Raw genomic sequence first — 18152 nt, 5'->3', positions numbered from 1 at the left:
ACGTCCCGGATTACCTGCCTTGTGTATTTTGGGGAGCAAATAGAATCGAGCAGAAACAGAATGGGCTGGTAACATTGCTTTTAACATTTTGCCGGTAATTTTCTCGTCCCGGCGGAGATTGTTTAGGGCTACTTTTATCTCCGTTTCAAATTCGGGAGTCGGGTCCGTTGGAAGTTCTTTGTAGAATTTAGTGTCTGATAGTTGTCGTTCCCCTTCCTTAAAGTAGTCCGACGTGTTTAGAATTACTATGCAGCCCCCTTTATCAGCCGGTTTGATAGTAATTCTAGTGTTTTTTCGTAGTTCATCGAGTGCCCTTCGTTCTGACTTTGATATGTTACTTCGAAATGGCCGATTTCGTTCATACGCTCTGATGATATTTTTTTGAACTGCTGATATATACATATCGAGGTGTTTGTCCCTCTGCTGACCTGGACACCATGATTTGTCACCACCAATCACTCTATTCTCGTCCGTACAGTCCTTGCGATCATGAAAGTATTCACGGAGGCGGCGATCACGCGCAAAGTTACCGAGGTCTTGGTACAGTTCAAATTCATTGAATCTACCGGATGATGGACAAAAGGTTAAGCCTGTCGACAAATGTTGAAGCGGAGCGGGTGTGAGTGTTGCCTTTGACAGATTGAGGACATTTTTCTCATAAGTTTTCGGCTGCTCTTGGCCATCACTTGGCACGGGAGTGTCAGCGTCATATTCGAGAGTAAGGATGTTTTGATTAGGATTGCACTGTAGTTTCGAGTTCCCATTTTCTCCTCAAAGTTAGGTTGTGGTACGGGTGGTCCCTGGCGTTCTTGTACGGCCTCATTCCTATTTTCCAGTTGCAGAGCAGTGGAGCTTCTGCAGTCCCGCTTGAATTTTCTATCTTTTACTACTGAAATTCCGCCTCTCTTTTTTAGTTCATATCTTTCCAGTTCTCTTGCCTCATGCTCTCCGAGATTAGATACCAATTTCTGCGTGGCCTCCGTGACACTGTGTTCGGCGGCCTTACGCTCACTATGGTCCGCAATGACCCGAGTCAGTTGCAAGGACGCTTCTAGTAATATTTTTTCCCACTTGTCCTTTCTGCTTCACTTAGTGTAGACAGTGATGGGTTGCAGGCTAGGCGGAGGCCCTTAGGTGCAATTTCGTGAGATAGATATTTGGTTAGTTGTTCCGCGTGTTTTTCGTCTTGCACCCGCTTTTCAATGATTTTCCTAATCGATAGGAATGAGTGGGACTATGCGTGTTTAAGACTGCCCGTACCTTTTGTTTCCCCGTGTCATTTGGAAGCCGCCGCCTCGGTCTTCGCCGCATTCGTCCGCCTGGTGTTGTAAGGCCTCGCTGGTGGGAGAGGCGACGTCGTCACTGCTGGGACCCTGGATGACTCTTTGTGTCCCTCGGCTCCCTGTTGTTGAGTGGGTTTGGCACTGGAGTTTGCCGTGCAAGCCGTTGCCGCCGATCTCTGACTCACTAGTAGGACTCGCTGGCTCGCTGGCCTCGCTGGTGGTAGTGGCGACATTGTCACTTGATAAGAACCGTATGTGGACGTACACGGACAGTTGGTTTCGTTCTCAGTGTTGACAGTGGTTCTTCCTCTTTTTTACTTTCTTTCTTTTCTTTCTTTTTCTTTTTCGTCTTTTTTCTTCCCCTTTTTGTGTTTTTTTTTCCTTTTTTAGTTCCCTCTCACTCTCGCAAACATCTTTCAAGGCGAGAGGGACGCGGCAGCAACGAAGTTTGGAATTTCATGTCAGTATAACTCATCCCCTGATGAAGGGAGGACCCCTCCCGAAACTGTTGGGAAATAAATATATTTATCCTTGTTGACAACACGCTCCCGTTGTGCCATATCCTATACCTTCACGAAGACTAACTGGCCCATTGAATTATTACTCCCACTATATATATATATATATATATATATATATATATATATATATATATATATATATATATATTGTGAGAATTCATTGTACGTCATTTTCCTCATCTATCAATAACCATCATCAGTCTTCGGCCCGTTCCTCTTCATGATCGGTGCCATCTTGCTGTTGCTTCAATAAAGCGTCAGCTGCACCGTTGTATTTCAAGTGGTGGAGGTGCTTCCCGATCTCTTCGACCTCTCTCCATCAAAAGCCAGCTCCTGGAGCTCCGTTCGGGACGTCGCTTGTGCCAGCAGAGCACCATGGCCCAAGAGCAAGCCCAACCGAACCACCCGCCGGCGCAACCACCAGCCGCCAACCCTAGCCCGGTCAACAACCCCCCTCGGGAGCCTCCAATCTTCTCCGGTCTGCCTGGCGAAGATGTCGAAGACTGGCTCGACAACTATGACCGCGTAGGTGTCTACAACAACTGGAACGAGGCATCGAAATTGGGACGCGTCCAGTTTTACGTCTCTCAGGTTGCCAAGACGTGGTTCCTGAACCATGAGAGCGACTTCCGCGATTGGTCTTCCTTCAAAGACCAGCTCCGACGCATTTTCGGTACACCGACCGTCCGTTCAGAAGTTGCTCGCAAGAAACTGGCAGAACGCGTTCAACGTTGTGGTGAGTCCTACACTTCCTATATTGAGGATGTGCTTGCACTTTGCCGCCGTATCGACGACACCATGCCAGAAGGTGATCGTGTCCTGCACCTTCTAAAGGGTATCGGACCTACCGCTTTCAACGCCCTCGTCGCACACAACCCTTCGACGGTTTCCGACGTCGTCTCGGTATGCCAGCGGCTTGATACCTTGCAGTCAATCCGCCTACGACCCGACTTCTCTGAGAACTCCCTGGCAAACAGTATGGAGCTCCGATCCATCATTCGAGCCATAATTCGTGAGGAATTGCAAGCCTACACTTTACCTCCTCCTAACAACGTTCCCGCTCAACCCGCCTCTAGCGATCTGCGTGGAATTAGTAGGGAAGAAATGTCAGCGTTCCAAAGCATTCACCATGCTCCACCATGCGCCCAACCCCCTTCATATGCACAGATCGCTGCAATGCAACCCTCGCCGTCTCAAGTACCACCACCTGTACCTGATCACGAACACCTCGCACCTCTAGTCGCCCGTCCACCGAACCCTACCTACCATTCTTCCTGGCGGGCCCCACGTCCTATTTGCTACTACTGTGGAATTCGAGGACACATTTCCCGGGTCTGTCGACGTCGGCAGCAAGATGAACGTCGTGGTTATGCCGCTTGAAATACAACGGTGCAGCTGACGCTTTATTGAAGCAACAGCAAGATGGCACCGATCATGAAGAGGAACGGGCCGAAGACTGATTATGGTTATTGATAGATGAGGAAAATGACGTACAATGAATTCTCACAATATATATATATATATATATATATATATATATATATATATATATATATATATATATATATATATATAACAGGAACAGGCACGCCACATTTCATTACTCCTCTTGATACAGGGAAAGTTCTATTTTTATTGGAGATAGTCGGACGCTCTCACGTCACCGAGATCATTTCCAAAATATTCCACTGATGGGGCCCATCGTGTGGTACATTTAGCTGAATTTTTCGGTAAGTAGCACATTGCTGTTCATAATATTGGCGTTTTAGACGTTCTCGTACATTGAGCTTTCACTCTGACACAAATATCGAAGACACGAACTCTGTACCCGGGTACGGCGACCGCAATTTGATGGAGGCAGAAGGCAAAAAATCACGTTATACCTCATCTGGTTAAAATGTTTACCGAAACAGGCTGGGGTAGCAAGTAATATAAGAACATGACATGAAATCGTTGAGTATAGATGGTTTAGCCCACGCCTACCGGTCTGTGGCAACGTTGTGCGTTCACCAAAAAACCCCCCTTGGAAACTTTCTGTGTATATAGCTTGTTTTTGCGTGGCTTTAGCCTTTGTTGCAGGTCATGGTTGCTCGTGTTCCGATGTTTTATGCGGATAAAATTACTCCGATGGAATGCTTCAAACTTGAGCACAGCTGTGTCAAGGCTGGATGCAGTCTTAAAGCCTGAACTAATTTTATATGCTAGTGAAAACTTTCTGTTTTCCGACCAATGACGAGGGAACGACTTTTGCATTGGGGTTACCACGCGAGAAAACTGCATTGACACTATATATAAGCGCGTAGGTTTGTTCTGCCCACTTCATTCAAGGCAATGTAAAACTATGCGCAGAATAACGGCTCAGAGGCGATACTCAGACGTTGGACTAGTTGAAGGCCACCAGTTACCGGGAATACATTGGTCGCTGTGATCTTCCACCCATGGCAGAAAAAGTGTACTGACGCCTGAAATGGGTAGCAAAAGGTGAAAGCTAACACTGAAAATCCATCGCGAAGATGTTTCTTGTAAAGTCTGAGTGACATCATTGATATTGATACGTGTATGTAACTGTACCTCTGACAGCTGAATTGGCACCCAAATGAAGAAGACGACAACGTGGTTGTTGTGGGTTGGACTCTCGAGCTTCCCCCGTTGGCCTGCATGACTGTGCGCTCTTTAAGCCGTCAGCAGGACCAGCTCTCGGTGAATAAATCTTCCCCATAACATCTTTTGGTGGAAGGTGCGGTGTCTTCACACAATCCGGCTCTGGAACTCCACAGTGAACGCCAGCTTTGTCAAGCCGCGATGCCTGAAACCGGCACTCAGACCTCGCCTTGCGCGCCGGCTCCATCACTTAGGATCCCCCCCCCCCATCTTGTCGACCCTGGCACGTTTTCCGGGACGAACAGCACGGACGTCGAAGAATGCTCGCATTATTCGAGCGCGTCAGCAAGCACTACAGGTGGAACGAAACGCTTATGCTGGCAAATATTCTATTCTACCTACGGAGTACGGCACGCGCCTGGTGTGAGACGCATAAAAAAGAATTAACCAGCTGGGACACATGCAAGCAAAAGCTTCGCGATTTGTTCGGTAGGTCAGTTGGTCGTCAGAGGGCCGCCAGGCAGGAACTCCCGTCGCGTGTTCAATCATCGACGGAGTCGTACGTCACGTAGGTCCAAGACGTACTGGCACTGTGCCGGAAGACTGAAAAAACATGTCCGAGGAAGACAAGATCAGCAACGTGTTGAAATGCACTGATGATGATGCTTTCAACATACTAACGTGTAAGAACTGTACCACTGTCGACTCCATAATATCTGAATGCCGACGATTTGAACAAGCTAAAAGCAGGCGAATAACCCACCACTTCACGAGACTACCAAACACTGCTGCGACTTCTTCTTGCGAGGATTCTGCAGCGCCCCGTTCACTTGCGCCTTCTGTCAATATCGCAAGGATTGTTCGCCAAGAGCTGGAAGCCATGGCACCCGCTTCCTATGAGCCCCCTGCGCAAAACAACTGGGCAACAGGCTCGCTTTTTTAAGCCGTCGTACGTCAGGAGTTTGCTAACCTGGGCGTCCAGGTTCCCCAGCCCGCCAGACTTATGCCGCAGCCCATGAGCACTACCGTCCACAACGCTGACCACCACTCTGCTCTAATTGTCGCTGCGCCAGCTTCAACTCCTCAGTTTCCACCACGCTACCGAAATCCATCTGAGTGGCGCACGCACGATGATCGACCCATCTGCTTTACTTGCTCTCGACTTGGGCACATCTCCCTCCATTGCCGTAACAGGTGGTATTTCCGGCCAGGCTTTTCCGGCCCGCTTTTCCGAATGACCATATTCAGGACCCTTCAGCTCGCCGTTCATCTCCACGCTCCGAACCGTCCTACGCTGACGTCGTCGCCCAAAGAAACTGCTCTAGCCGCTCGCCGTCCCCTCAGGGTCGGCCATCACGCTTTCTTCAACGCCGCTGCTCTCCGTCACCGGCTTATTCTGGTCATTCCACGGAAAACTGACGAGTGCAGCTCCCGGAGGTGGCGCTGCGTTGACGACTTGGAACGAAAACCCTCAACCGGCTACAAATTCAAGACGCAATTTACTTCGGGTGTTCATCGATGGCCACGCCGTTACTGCTCTAATTGACACTGGTGCCCAAGTATCTGTTATGAGTTCTACACTTCGATTTCACCTGAAAAAGGTTCTCACACTAGCTATGTTCTCTACTGTTCGAGTTGCCAACGGAAGTCGAACATCGGTGCTTGGTATGTGCACTGCCCGCGTTACTGTTGCTGGCTACCACACTTCCGTTCTCTTCGCATTCCTCGATGCTTGCCCACATGACGCCATCCTTGGTACTGACTTCTTAACCGCCCACCCCGCCCTCATTGATTGTTCTACCGGTATTTTACGGCTCGAATTGCCTTTGTGCACCGATTTCACTCCTCCAAGTCGCACTCGGCTACGATCCGTGGAGTCTCTACTGCTACCGCCCCAGGCTGCTATGTGCATTCCTCTGTCACCCTTCCCGTCCGTTCCTGATGGAGACTATATGGTGGCTCCCCTCATTGATTTGACCCTTACACACCACATCGCACTACCACATAATATAGTGGTTGTTGCTAACAACACGGTGCTACTTCCAGTTCTGAACTTCTCTACGTCGACCCAAGTTCTTCCCCAAGACATCATTTAGCCGATCTTTCCACCCTTGATGAATGTTCGATTTGTTATTTTACCTCTGGTACGAAGACCGTAGAGAAACCTGTCATCACCTCGCAATATAAGGCGTGCCTCGACAAAATGATATCTGGTGACCTCTTACCTTCCCAAGTTGCAGCGCTCCGGGGTGTTCTATTTTCTTACCTGGATATCTTTGACGTCGACGACCGTTCCCTGGGCCGCGCAAGTGCCGTAACTCACCGCATCGACACCGGCGACGCCAGTTCACTCCACAAACGCCCTTATCGCATGTCACATGCTGAGCGCCAAGTTATACAGATGGAGGTCGAAAAAATGCTGAGTAAAGACGTCATTGAGCCTTCTTCGAGTTCTTGGGCATACCCTGTGGTCTTATTTAAAAAGAAGGACAACACATGGCGCTTTTGCGTCGACTATCGCCACCTGAATCAGATCACCAAGAAGGACGTTTATCCTTTACCCCGAATCGATGATGCGCTCGACTGTCTCCACGGCGCCAACTATTTCTCGTCCCTTGACCTTCGATCCGGATACTGGCAAATTTCGGTCGACGACCGCGACCGCGAGAAGACAGCATTCATCACACCCGACGGCCTTTACCAATTCAAGGTCATGCCTTTTGGGTTGTGCAATGCCCCGGCTACTTTTCAACGTATGATGGAATCTTTTCTCTGCGGTTTCAAATGGTCGACCTGCCATTGCTATCTGGACAATGTAATTGTTTTCTCGCCCTCCTTCGAAGGCCACCTGTCTCGTCTCTCGGCAATTCTTGACGTTTTTCGCAGCACTGGTCTCCAACTGAATTCATCGAAATGCTCATTTGGACGGCGGCAGATTAAACTATTCGGCCATTTTGTTGACGCCACTGGTGTTCAACCCGACCCTGACAAAGTCCGTGCAGTCCGAGAATTCCCGGTTCCGCGTTCCACACAAGAAGTTCGCAGTTTTATTGGGCTCTGCTCATACTTCCACCGCTTTGTCTTCAACTTCGCAGATATTGCTAGGCCCCTCACGGATCTTCTCAAAAAGAATGTGGCCTTTTCTTGGGGAAAGGACCAAGAACATTCCTTCGCGTCGCTAATTACCGCCCTCACATCACCACCTGTGTTGGCTCATTTTGATCCAGCGGCTCAAACAGAGCTTCGCACCGATGCAAGCGGCCACGGCATTGGAGCTATACTCGCTCAGATACAGAATGGCACCAACCCGTGATAGCCTACGCTAGTCGCCTTCTGTCACAAGCGGAAAAAAATTATTCCATCACTAGCGGGAATGCTTAGCCCTTGTTTGGGCCATTGCGAAATTCGTTCCGTACTTATACGGACGTCCGTTCGCGGTCATCACAGACCATCATGCGCTTTGCTGGCTGTCGACGCTTACGGACCCTACAGGAAGATTCGGCCGATGGGCACTTCGATTACAGGAGTAAGCGTTCTTGATTGTTTACAAATCGGGAAAGCTGCACAGCGATGCTGACTGCTTATCCCGGCACCCCGTTGATCCACCTAGCTCCACTTATTTGGAATCCGATGCCTGCGTTTTAGCCATCACTGACTTTCTGAACGTTGCCGACGAACAGCGCCGAGATCCATCGCTGCTCACCATCTCACATAGAACTCACATAGAGCTCAGCATCATTGACCGCCTTCAATCGCGTCATGCTGACCCTTTTCTTAGCAGATACCTGCTTCAAGACAACGTTTTGTACCGCCGCAACTTACACCCCGACGGCGCGGAACTTTTACTCGTCGTACCGCATCAGCTGTGAAAGGATGTTCTGCGACAATTCCACGTCGCTCGAGCTTCTGGACATCTGGGAGTCTCCAAAACTTACGACCGCATTCGACGACGAGTATTATGGAAGGGTCTCTACCGCTCTGTTCGCCGTTACGTCGCATCTTGCGACCTCTGCCAGCGCCGAATGAAGCCTACGACTCCCCCTGCCGGTCTTCTTCAACCTATTGAAGTTCCAGCCGAGCCGTTTTATCGAGTGGGGTTGGACTACTAGGTCCATTTCCTACTTCTACAACTGGAAATAAATGGATTGCAGTGGCCACAGACTATGCCACTCGGTATGCAATCACTCGAGCGCTACCAACCAGCTGCGCAACCGACGTTGCCGACTTCCTGCTGTACGACATTATTCTCCAGCATGGCGCTCCGTCTAACTGGCTCGCAGACCGTGGTCGCTACTTTCTATCTCGATTGGTTGATGATCTACTGCGATCTTGTGTCACCCGTCACGACTTCAACACATCTTACCACCCTCAGACTAACGGCCTTACAGAGCACCTAAACCGCACATTGACAGACATGCTTTCCATGTACGTATCTACCGACCACACTGATTGGACCATAGCTCTGCCTTTCGTCAACTTCGCCTATAACTCGTCACGTCATGAAACAGCGGGCTACTCCCCTTTTTATCTACTCTTCGGACGTCATCTCTTACTACCCTTCGACGCACTGCTTTCATCAGACCACCCATCCTCCACTTCGTACGCTCAGGATGCGATCACTAGAGCCCTCAAGGCGCGCGCGGTAGCCCGCACTTGGTTATCGTCGTCGCAGACAGCACAAAAATCTCTTTATACGACCATCGACATAGGGATGCCGTTTTTTCTGCGGGATCTCTTGTTCTACGGTGGCTCCCATCTCGACGTGTTGGCCTCTGCGAGAAACTGCTATCCAGATACGCTGGGCCCTACGGAGTCCTCCGTAGGTCACACATGTGACCTACGAGATTGCCGCTACCACAAACTCATCAGCTGCTGCACCCAGAAGAGAAGTAGCCCACGTTTGTCGTTTCAAGCCCTGCAACGTAGACTCGCTCATCTAACAGGCACCGAGACGGTGCCTTACGGGCCGGGGTGATGATACGTGTATGGAACTGTCGCCCCGACACAGCTGAATTGGCACCCAAAAGGAAGAAGACGACAACGTGGTTGTTGTGGGTCGGACTCTCGAGCTTCCCCCGTTGGCCTGCATGACTGTGCGCTCTTTAAGCCGTTAGCAAGACCAGCTCTCGGTGAATAAATCTTCCCCGTAACAATATGTACTGTTCGCACCAACATGGGACACAAAGTAAAATGAATCGCAGCACAGTGTATACGTCGTGGTGTCCATGTTTTGCTGCCGTTGCATTTGATTCTTGTAAAAGTGACGCCGGTGAGTGGGGTTTCGTCTGTGCGAGCAAATGACCCATCGCTTGTCTTTCTGCCTCCAATGAACATCACCTCATTCTAGCTAATTTATCTTTTGGTGTGAACACCTGTAAGTTTAGGTGGGTTCAACACGAAAGTTTCATTCATGAATTGCTTACTGGTAAGTAAACCACAATAAGTTCGCGTGGCACAGCCGCAGTTCGCATACTCAGTACATTTTCTAATTTCTCAGCCACACGAACTCTTCAGATTGCGAGTGAATCCGATCACCGCTGATCTCCATAAAAGGTGCCCGGTGTGACACAGGCGCAGAAAATAGTGTTTTATCCTAAGGTTGTATGCATAGACGAAAACACAAACATGTTCGTGGTTCGTCAGGAGGCAGGTTTTCAGTTCTAGTTTAAAGCTGAATCATACACTCCACTGTGGATCAGGCCACTCTTTTCCTGCATGTCGACGATGTGCGGTGCGCCTTGAAGACGTGGACAGGTGCGCCTTGAAGACAGGTGTGCGCTGCCAATTCCCTATCCGCGTCTTCAAGGCTATACACCCCCACATATTTGACATGCAGAATCGACTCACCCAATATAAGTTCGCTGACAAACTTGTCCTGCAGTTAATGAATTTTCTGTTTGTATAGGCGCGGCAACTGTTAGAGGTAACACGAAGCAGGGGGCCGTATACTGGTCGGAATGCCACGACGTATAATTCGCGCGGTGCCCGTCGGCCATGCGAGCCGTGTTACCTGCAAGAGTGGCCGCGCCTTTACATGCCGTGCGCTGCGTCGAGCCACTTCATGGAGCCGCTAGACGTTGCTCTGAACACATCCTGAGGAATGCGCCAGAAATAATAGAGCAGCAAACTCACACACACCATGAAAACAACACCGGGACCATTGAAAAAGCATTACCTGAAGTGGTGCACCGTAAATCTTCGGGGGTAGGCCGTTCAGCGCGAGTCAGTTTGTTTACAAACACCGAAACTATCCATACTGGTTTTAGAACTGTGGTTACTTTTCTAGAATTGCGAACACGGACCCATCCTGAAAAGTGAACCCAGTAAGCCGCGTTCCCAAAGCAAAGAGGAGGCCCTCTGTCGACAAGATAGCTCGGTAACGACAGCTCTGAGAGGAGAAATTTGATCGCATGTTTAATAATGTATTAGAATCAGCGTCACTGATAATGTATCAGTGTAACAGATATTTTTTCTGTTGAATAAAGGTAATACAATGCTAATACACGGAGCATCTATCGATACAATGAATATTTAAAGTGAATCGACTTCCAAGGCGTTGCTGTTACGTTTAAATTTTAAACAGAACTGTCACATACAGAAATATTCTGAGACGTTGGTAATTATCATTTTCCTGTAGCCAATCATATGGTGTAACCGGACAAACTATAGTTAGACTGTCTGAAATGCTTGTCGTGGAAGTGCTCACATACTTCTTGCATTCAACTAGCGCGTGCAGAAGCTTCGCGAATACTTTGCTGTTCGTTTATCCTGTCTCTTGTGAAGTAGTTCAAATGCGAAACCCTCACAAGAGCAGCGTCGGCAATCTCCTCGATGAAGTGCGTGGTTACCACAATGGTGGTCGACTGCTCGCGCGACAGCACCACGAAGTATCGCCATATGGCGTCCCGCAGTACGGGGTCCAATCCCACGGTCGGTTCATCCAGGATCAAGAAGGGCGGCGTGTGCATCAGTGCCACCGCCAGAGAAACACGCCGCTGCTGGCCACCACTGAAAAAAAAGAGTTCAGCAATCGTGAAGTTTACGACGTTTGCGCACCACCGATGGATATGGCAGTTTTCGAGATCGGGTAGTAAATGGTTGCCACCAATGAACGTAGTTGTAGACAGCATGTATTTTGCGGGTGAACCATAAAAGAACACAAATTGAGAGAACTCTAAAGTGTTCTCTGAGAACTTTAATGTAATTTATCTTACCAAAATAAGTTCATTATAACAGAAGAAAATTAATGCCGAAGGACAAGTTTTAAATTTCGCGCCGAAATCTGCGTGTGACGTCATGAGTTGCAAAGCGCACTTGTCGCATTTTGCCGGCATCAGCATGACGAATTTTCGGTAACTTGGTACACTAACTTTCTGCCCCCATCAGCAGTTATTATGTTCCATTTTTATCTACAAGGAGCTACGTCATCATCATGATCATCAGCCTGACTACGTCCACTGCAGGACAAAGGCCTCTCCCATGTTCCGCCAGTTAACCCGGTCCTGTGCTTGCTGCTGCCGATTTATACCCGCAAACTTCTTATTCTCATCTGCCCACCTAACCTTCTGTCTCCCTCTAACCCGCTTGCCTTTTCTGGGAAACCAGTTTGTTACCCTTAACAACCAGCGGTTATCCTACTACATGCCCGGCCCATGTCCATTTCCTCTTCTTTATTTCAACTATGATATCCTTAACCCCCGTTTGTCCCCTAATCCACTCTGCTCTCTTCTTGTCTCTTAACGTTACACCTTCCATTTTTCTTTCCATTGCTCGCTGCGTCGTCCTCAATTTAAGCTGAACCCTCTTTGTAAGTCTCCAGGTTTCTGCTCGGTAGCTAAGTACCGGCAAGATACAGCTGTTATATACCTTCCACTTGAGAGATAGTGGCAATCTACCTGTCATAATTTGAGAGTGCTTGCCGAATGCGCTCCACCCCATTCTCATTCTTCTAGTTACTTCAATCTCGTGGTTCGGCTCTGCGGTTATTACCTGCCCTAAGTAGACATAGTCTTCTACAAATTGAAGTGCACGATTACCTATCTCGAAGCGCTGCCCTTTTCCGAGGTTGTTGTACATTACTTTAGTTTTCTGGAGATTAACTTTAAGACCCACCTTTCTGCTCTCCTTCTCTAACTCCGTAATCATGAGTTGCAATTCGTCCCCTGAGTTACTCAGCAATGCAATGTCATCAGCAAAGCGCAGGTTACTAAGGTACTCTCCATTAACTCTTATCCCTAACTGTTGCCATTCTAGGCTTCTGAAAACCTCCTGTAAGCATGCGGTAAATAGCATTGGGGAGATTGTGTCCCCGCCTTACACCCTTCTTGATTGGTATACTGTTGCTTTCTTTGTAAAGCACTATGATAGCAGTTGATCCCCTGTAGATTTCTGCCAGGATGTTTACATATGCTTCGTCAATGCCCTTATTCCGCAGTGTCTGCGTGACTGCTGATATTTCTACTGAATCAAACACCTCATAATCTATCAAGGCTATGTATATGGTTGGCTATATTCTGAGCATTTCTCTATTTCCTGATTGATAGTATGAATGTGGTCGATTGTTGAGTAGCCTGTTCGAAGTCCTGCTTGTTCTTTTGGTTGGTTAAATTGGAATGTCGTCCCAATTCTGTTGGCAATTACCTTTGTAAATAGCTTGCATACTACGGAGAGCAAGCTGATCGGCCTGTAATTTTTCAAGTCCTTGTAATCTCATTTCTTATGTATTAAGATGATTTTAGCATTTTTCCAAGACTCTGGTACTCTTCCCACCAGGAGACACCTCGTAAACAGTGTGGCTAGTTTTTCTAACAAAATCTGTCCCCCATCTTTCAGCAGATCTGATGTTACCTGATCCTCACCAACAGCTTTGCCTCTTTGCATGTTCTCCAAAGCTTCTCTGACTTCTTCTATCATTACTGGTAAGATGTCATCTGGGTTACTGCTAGTTCTTATAGTATTAGGGTCGTGGTTGTCTCGGCTACTGTATAGATCTCTGTAAAACTCCTCCGCTATTTTAACTATCCTATCCATATTGGTAGTTATTTTGCCTTGTTTGTCCCTTAGTGCATACATTCGATTTTTGCCTATCCCAAGTTTCCTCTTCACTGTTTTGACGCTTCCTCCGTTTTTCAGAGCGTGTTAAATTCTCTCCATGTTATACCTTCTTACATCGCATACCTTACGCCTGTTAATCAGCTTCGAAAGTTCTGCCAGTTCTATTTTGTCTGGTGTACTTGAGACTTTCATGATTTGACGCTTCCTAATTAGATTCTTCGTTTCCTGGTAAATCTTGTCAGTGTCCTGTCTAACTACCCTGCCTCCAACTTCCACTGCACACTCCGTAATGATACTCGTCAGATTATCATTCATTTTATTAACGCTAAGGTTGGTTTCCTCACTAAGAGCCGAGTACCTGTTTTGAAACGACACTCTGAATTCCTTCCCTTCTCAGTGCTAGCTCATTGACTGGCTTCTTGCGTATCAGTTTCTGCCGTTCGTTCTTCAAGTTCAGGTGAATTCGAGACCGTATCATTCTATGGTCACTGCATCGTACCTTGCCAACCACTTCCACATCCTGCACGATTCCTGGGTGTGCACTGATTATAAAGTCTATTTCGTTCTTATTTTTGCCATTAGGGCTCCTCCATGTCCACTTGCGGTTTCCTCGTTTTTGATAGAAGGTATTAAAAATCCGTAAATTATTGCGTTCTGCGAATTCTACTAGTAGTTATCCTCTGGCGTTTCTAGTACCGATGCCATAATCTCCTACTGCCTGTTCTCCAGCCTGCTTCTTCCCTAACTTTGCATTAAACTCTCCCATCAGTATTGTATACTGTGTTTTTACTTTACTCATTGCCGATTCCACGTCTGCATAGAAGCTTTCAACTGATGCGTCGTCATGGCTGGACGCAAGCGCATAAATCTGTACCAGCTTCATTTTGTATCTCTTATTGAGTTTAATTACGATGTCTACCACCCTTTCATTATTGCAATAGTATTACTCTATGTTGCCAGCTATGTTTCTGTGAATTAGGAACCCCAGTCCTAGTTCTATTCTGTCTGCCAAGCCCCGATAGCAAAGGACGTGCCCATTCTGTAGCACCGTATAGGCCTCATCTGTCCTCCTAACCTCACTGAGCCCCATTATATCACATTTAACACCCTCTAGCTCCTCGAATAGTACAGCTAGACTTCCCTCACTAGATAAGGTTCTAGCATTAAACGTTGCCAAGGTCAGGTTACAATGGTGGCCTGTCTGGATCCAGAGATTCTTAGCACTACGTTGCAGATCTGACCGCCGCCGTGGTCAGTTGCTTCGCAGCTGCTGGGGACTGAGGGCCGTGAATTATTTGACGTATGCATGTGGGAGGTAGGGGCCAGATACTGCACCAGGGTGGCCAATCCTTCTCTGGCGAGGGAGTGCGTTTCCGGCGATGGTTACCGATTTGGCCGCACCCCAGGCCTCTTAATGCAGTTCCATCACCACGCGGATTTTTTTTATCCGGTTGGGAACTGCGCGGCACCGGCATGTGAGCCACGGACCTTTTGCATGCGAGGCGGATGCTCTAACCACTTCGCCGTTGCCGCCCTTCGTGCGCAATTACCAGGCTACAATTTTTATCAGACGCGATAGAGGCGCGAAACCATTAAGGAGAACGCGAGATGGATAAATGTGCTCAGTACATGAATGAAGAGGATGTCCTTTGGGCCATACCGGTGCTTATGACAGAGGAGAGGCATGCCATGCATGGTAAGTCATCACATATACACATACCTTGCCAAACATTAACTGGACACTCAGACACATATTCATATTTTTTTGTCAGACAAGCCCAGATTTTCACGCTCAATCTTGATCATTTTTACGTTCTATCGTTCTGAAAATTCAATCTCTCTTAGCCTCCGTGCTTTTTCTTGGCAACTCTTCAGATTGAAAAATACATGAGAGGTACTGTTCGTTCCCAGCAAAGTTCGAAAACAATTTCACGAGTCCCCTCATTGGGTAGAAATAATTGCACAACATCAATCAGCTCCGAATGAAATACAAACTTGCCTATAACAATCATATGACCATCTATTGGTTACATTGACCACACTTCACTGCATTTGTAATTTTTTGTGCAGCCCATTTAAACTGCGTCCTCCTACTTTTACAAAGAATGCTTTAGACATGGTTGCCGTAAAATATGCTAAAACAAAAAAGAAGTTCAAAGTGGCTTTCTACTACGTGAGATACGCGCTCCTGCCTACACCACTCCACTTTCATTAGGACTACCGTAAAATCCTGAGCAAGTAACCCCATCTCTCCTTCTGGAGATTTAAAATATGCATCCTTTTCTCCACACCTTGAACTGGTATAGCGCATTACGGGGAAGAAGAAACGGCCGAGCAGACCGACAAATGAGGACAGAGCGCTCTGTCCTCTTTTGTCGGTCTGCTCGGCCGTTTCTTCTTCCCCGTAATGTGCTATACAAGTTCAAGTACGACGAACCAACTTGCCCAATCTTCAACACTCGTGGTCTCCACACCTGCCATTTTTGCTGTTTTATTAACCATTTTTATTTGTCTGGTGAATGCATGCGTATTCAGTAAAGCATTTATTTAGAAGCATAGGCATGCATTCTTCATTCTTAGCTGCACTTCTGCACCATCTTAAACTTTGAACCTGACTGAGCAACCCCTCCTCCCTCCAAATGTTGTAAAATAATCCTTCATCGTAGCGTGAAGAAGTATTGTTAGGGATTTTGCAGTACTACATCCTAAATCAACAAACGCTGCACACGCATTTGGGCTATCACGAGAAGGATTACAAACTGGCAGTGAGGGCAGAAAAAGATTTATATACAGGGCAGCATGAAGCCTTGCAGCCAGCTTTCGTGACGTAGCCTTTTCTGATGCCATTTTCTACAGATATAACTGCCTGATATGAACCAAACAAACTAACAGTTTTGCTCTTCTTGGGATTTATTGCTCTCGGAAGACATCATGTGTTGTATGGCATTATGATGCATAACCCATTTCAGTATGTGGTCGCAAGCTGTCTAGGAAGACATTCTTCAAAAACTTGTCCTGTTTTTCGTGATGTGTAAGCCTGTGCAAATAGTAAATTTGAGTAATATAGCTTGTAGCTGGTTCATAGTACAGTTAAACCCCTTTGTAATTATGACACAGCAGTTCTTTTCTTTTAAATGAGATGTCTCCTATAAGATAGGTACCTTGTATGCATTTTCTTATCAACCCGTATTTTGCTGTAGGCACACCAGTGTCTCTTATACCTATTTGTCTCTTACATAAGTGTCTCTTATAAAGGCGTTCGACTTTAATAGGAAAACCAAAGATAAAACCAGCGAAAAACCACATGGAAGAATAACAGCCCCACAGGACAAGTGCTGGTTGTAAATGGTTGTTCTTCCCTGCTTTCTTCGTGTGGTTTTTTTGCTGGTTTCATCTCTTCATCTCCTCAGTAAACTTGAGATTCGAAGCGAATATACTCAAACCTCGATATGACAAATTCGGATATAGAAAAATATCGGTTTTAATGTAGCAAATCGAGAATAGGCTTGCAATAGCTGTAGTGTTTGAGAGACGCTTTGACGTCTTCGTCGGGAACGGACTGCGAGCCGAGCTCGAGCAGCGGCGGCGGTGGGCGAACCGAGCTCGAGCAGCTACGAGTGTGGGGGGCTTTTGGTGAGTGCGTGTGGCCGGGGCTTGTTGGCGGGCAGTGGTGAGAAGCGGCGTCGGTTGTGTTGTCCGTGCTGAGTGGCGTGGGGAGCTCATATTTCTCTTTGGTGAAGCGACGTGCAACAGCGATTATGAAGAGAAAACCTCGTCAATGACTGTTCGAAAAACTTCGAGGCAGCTCCACGACAGCGTCTACGACGTCTCCTTCCCGTTAAAGTCGGGGCCTCCGTCGGCCTACACCTGAGGATTGTCGCAAGACGGACGAAGCAGCTCACGCGCGGCCAAAATGACACTCCATCCGAAAAGGGAACATGACCGAAGCTAGCTTCCACGATGGCGGCTGCCTGGTTCGTGTGCGGGCCCAGGTGATGACGCTGGACGACTCGACGGGCGGCTGGGTGCCGCTCGGCGGCGGTGGCCTCAGCAGCGTGTCGGTGCGCAAGCGCTGCGACCTGCAGCCGAACAGCGTGATGCCGGGCGCCTGCTGCTACCAGATCACCGGCGAGCGCGAGGCCCGCGTGCTCCTCTCGTGCGCCATCGGGCGGGACTTCACGTACAATACAATAAGGTGATTCCCCCCTTCCACCACTGGCGCGCCGGAGAGCACAAGTTCGGGCTCACCTTCCAGACGTCGGCGGACGCCAGGGCCTTCGACAAGGCCGTGCGCATCGCTATGGAAGACCTGCTCGATGGTCAAGTCACGCTCGCCAATACCGGTGCATACCATAGAGATACACACTAGAGGGAACTCTGGTGCTAGTGTCTATGGGAGCTGCAACGCATGGCGCTTCAGCGAGCATGGGAGTGATGGGTGGTACACACATTTGTCTAATCTTCGCATTTCTGGCCTGCTTCTGGCTCCCTGTGTGTTCGTGTGGCTTCGAGCTGTTTTCTCACGAAACAAAAATCAGCAAATGTTCAGCGGTTGCGCTTCGCCACATTATTCTCTTAGGCTTACCATTTCAAATCGGGTCACGAAGTTCAAAAAGGTTTGTTTTTTCCTTCAAAACGAAACTGAAAACAAAACTAAAAAACAAAGCCGCAAATACGATTCGTTTCCCGCAAG

The 18152-nt window shown here is 48.0% G+C and overlaps 2 protein-coding genes and 1 pseudogene across 4 annotated transcripts in view; 2 read left to right on the top strand and 1 right to left on the bottom strand.

Moving 5' to 3' along the window:
• LOC119178703 (uncharacterized) overlaps positions 1-18152 on the top strand; it is a 201364-nt gene that overhangs the window by 46125 nt on the left and 137087 nt on the right. The gene's annotated exons all lie outside the window — the stretch shown is intronic.
• LOC142776137 (ABC transporter G family member 23-like) overlaps positions 10836-18152 on the bottom strand; it is a 93376-nt gene continuing 86059 nt past the window's right edge. For both annotated transcript variants that reach the window (XM_075879238.1, XM_075879281.1), the window contains one exon: positions 10836-11413. In XM_075879238.1, coding sequence (XP_075735353.1) covers positions 11125-11413 — 289 coding nt within the window. In that variant the 3' untranslated portion in view covers positions 10836-11124. The remainder of the gene's footprint in view (positions 11414-18152) is intronic.
• LOC119177978 (sprouty-related, EVH1 domain-containing protein 1 pseudogene) lies at positions 17184-17863 on the top strand (annotated as a pseudogene).

This window comes from Rhipicephalus microplus, chromosome 1 (assembly GCF_043290135.1).
Source record: "Rhipicephalus microplus isolate Deutch F79 chromosome 1, USDA_Rmic, whole genome shotgun sequence".
NCBI classification, from domain to species: Eukaryota; Metazoa; Arthropoda; class Arachnida; order Ixodida; family Ixodidae; genus Rhipicephalus; species Rhipicephalus microplus.
Note: the sequence above shows the minus strand (reverse complement) of the source record. Positions and strands in the feature narration are given on the sequence as shown.